The 1,334-nt window shown below is 38.2% G+C and overlaps 1 protein-coding gene across 1 annotated transcript; it reads right to left on the bottom strand.

Moving 5' to 3' along the window:
• Positions 1-258: 258 nt before the first annotated feature.
• LOC147449088 (uncharacterized) lies at positions 259-894 on the bottom strand. Its single transcript, XM_086521511.1, has one exon. The coding sequence runs from the start codon at positions 892-894 to the stop codon at positions 259-261; it is 636 nt and encodes a 211-aa protein (XP_086377637.1).
• Positions 895-1,334: the final 440 nt, after the last annotated feature.

The following is a 1,334-nucleotide window of genomic DNA, read 5'->3' as shown; positions in this document are numbered from 1 at the left end:
GTCCTTGAGCTTTGTTTATTGTCATCCCAAAGGCCAAGCGTACATGAAATTTTCGTCGCCTCATGTCAAAAGGAAGTTGATGCGAAGGTGAAATAAATGTAATTCTTGGGAGAAATAATCTATCCCCACACTTATCACTTGTAATTATCTGTGCTTCTGTGACTTTTGAATGAAAGTTTTTACAGATCAATCTAGTTCCATTACATAAGCCTCATCAAGGGTCCAAATTTCTAAGCAACATAATAGGTGCATTGTGCTTCAAGACCAATTGGTGAGAGGAGGAAAACCATCACCAAAATTCAAGCTATTGATGTATTTTGTTGTGTAGAGAGGGAAATTTCCAGTTGAGGTAGGTACAACATAGTTTGCACTAAGATATTCCAATGGGCTTCCTGGCAACAAATGCAAAGCACACTCATTTATCTCATCAACCTCTTGATTGTGAGGTGCAAGAATAGCACGACCCTTAAAAAAATTGACATGATCAGTATATACATTTACCCCTCTATAAACCCAAGAAATCAAATCCTGCAATCTGCTGTTCACTAACAACATCTGCTCAGGTAATGCCACTTGCTCGCTGTGTTGATTGCCCTCTGTAGAACCATTTCCAATATTCAAAAGCCACTGGCAAATTTCTCGCTCGCAGCTATTGGATTGACCTTGAAGTACACATATATTTTGAGTCAAAGAGAGTAGTTTTACATGTGACCAAAGCCACGATTGGCACAATGTTGCAACAACAATATCTTCCCGTGAACCTTTGACTACAACTGGAAGCATTTGTCTAAAATCTCCTCCAAACAATATCACTTTTCCACCAAAGGTATTTTCATTGTGCATTATATCACATAGAGTCCTCTCCAGTGCCTCAAATGCATAACGATGTGTCATTGGTGCCTCATTTCATATTATCAACCGTGCAAGCCTTATAACATCTGCCTGAGGACTATTTACGCTAATATTACATGTGTTGGAAGCATTCAAACTGAGTAAAATCTTAAATCGAGAGTGAGCAGTTTGATGTTTAGATAGCAAGAGAGATGCTATACCTGAGAATGCACATGCCAAAGCCACAAAAGCTTTACCACAAAAATACGAGAGTAAAGCATTAAAAAGATATGTTTTACCTGATCCATCAGGACCATCCAAAAATAAAACTCCACCATTACCATCATGAACTGCATCCAATATAGTGTCATAGGCTCTTTTTTGTCTATCATTTAAGGTCCTTTCCATGCGGGCACTTAACAATGCTTGTTCTGACATGTCAAATGCCATCTCTTCATCCAAAAATTCCTTCTGTCTACTTATTGATATTGATATGTTTGGCA

Source organism: Adiantum capillus-veneris, chromosome 10 (genome assembly GCF_014529385.1).
Source record: "Adiantum capillus-veneris isolate H3 chromosome 10, ASM1452938v2, whole genome shotgun sequence".
NCBI classification, from domain to species: Eukaryota; Viridiplantae; Streptophyta; class Polypodiopsida; order Polypodiales; family Pteridaceae; genus Adiantum; species Adiantum capillus-veneris.
Note: the sequence above shows the minus strand (reverse complement) of the source record. Positions and strands in the feature narration are given on the sequence as shown.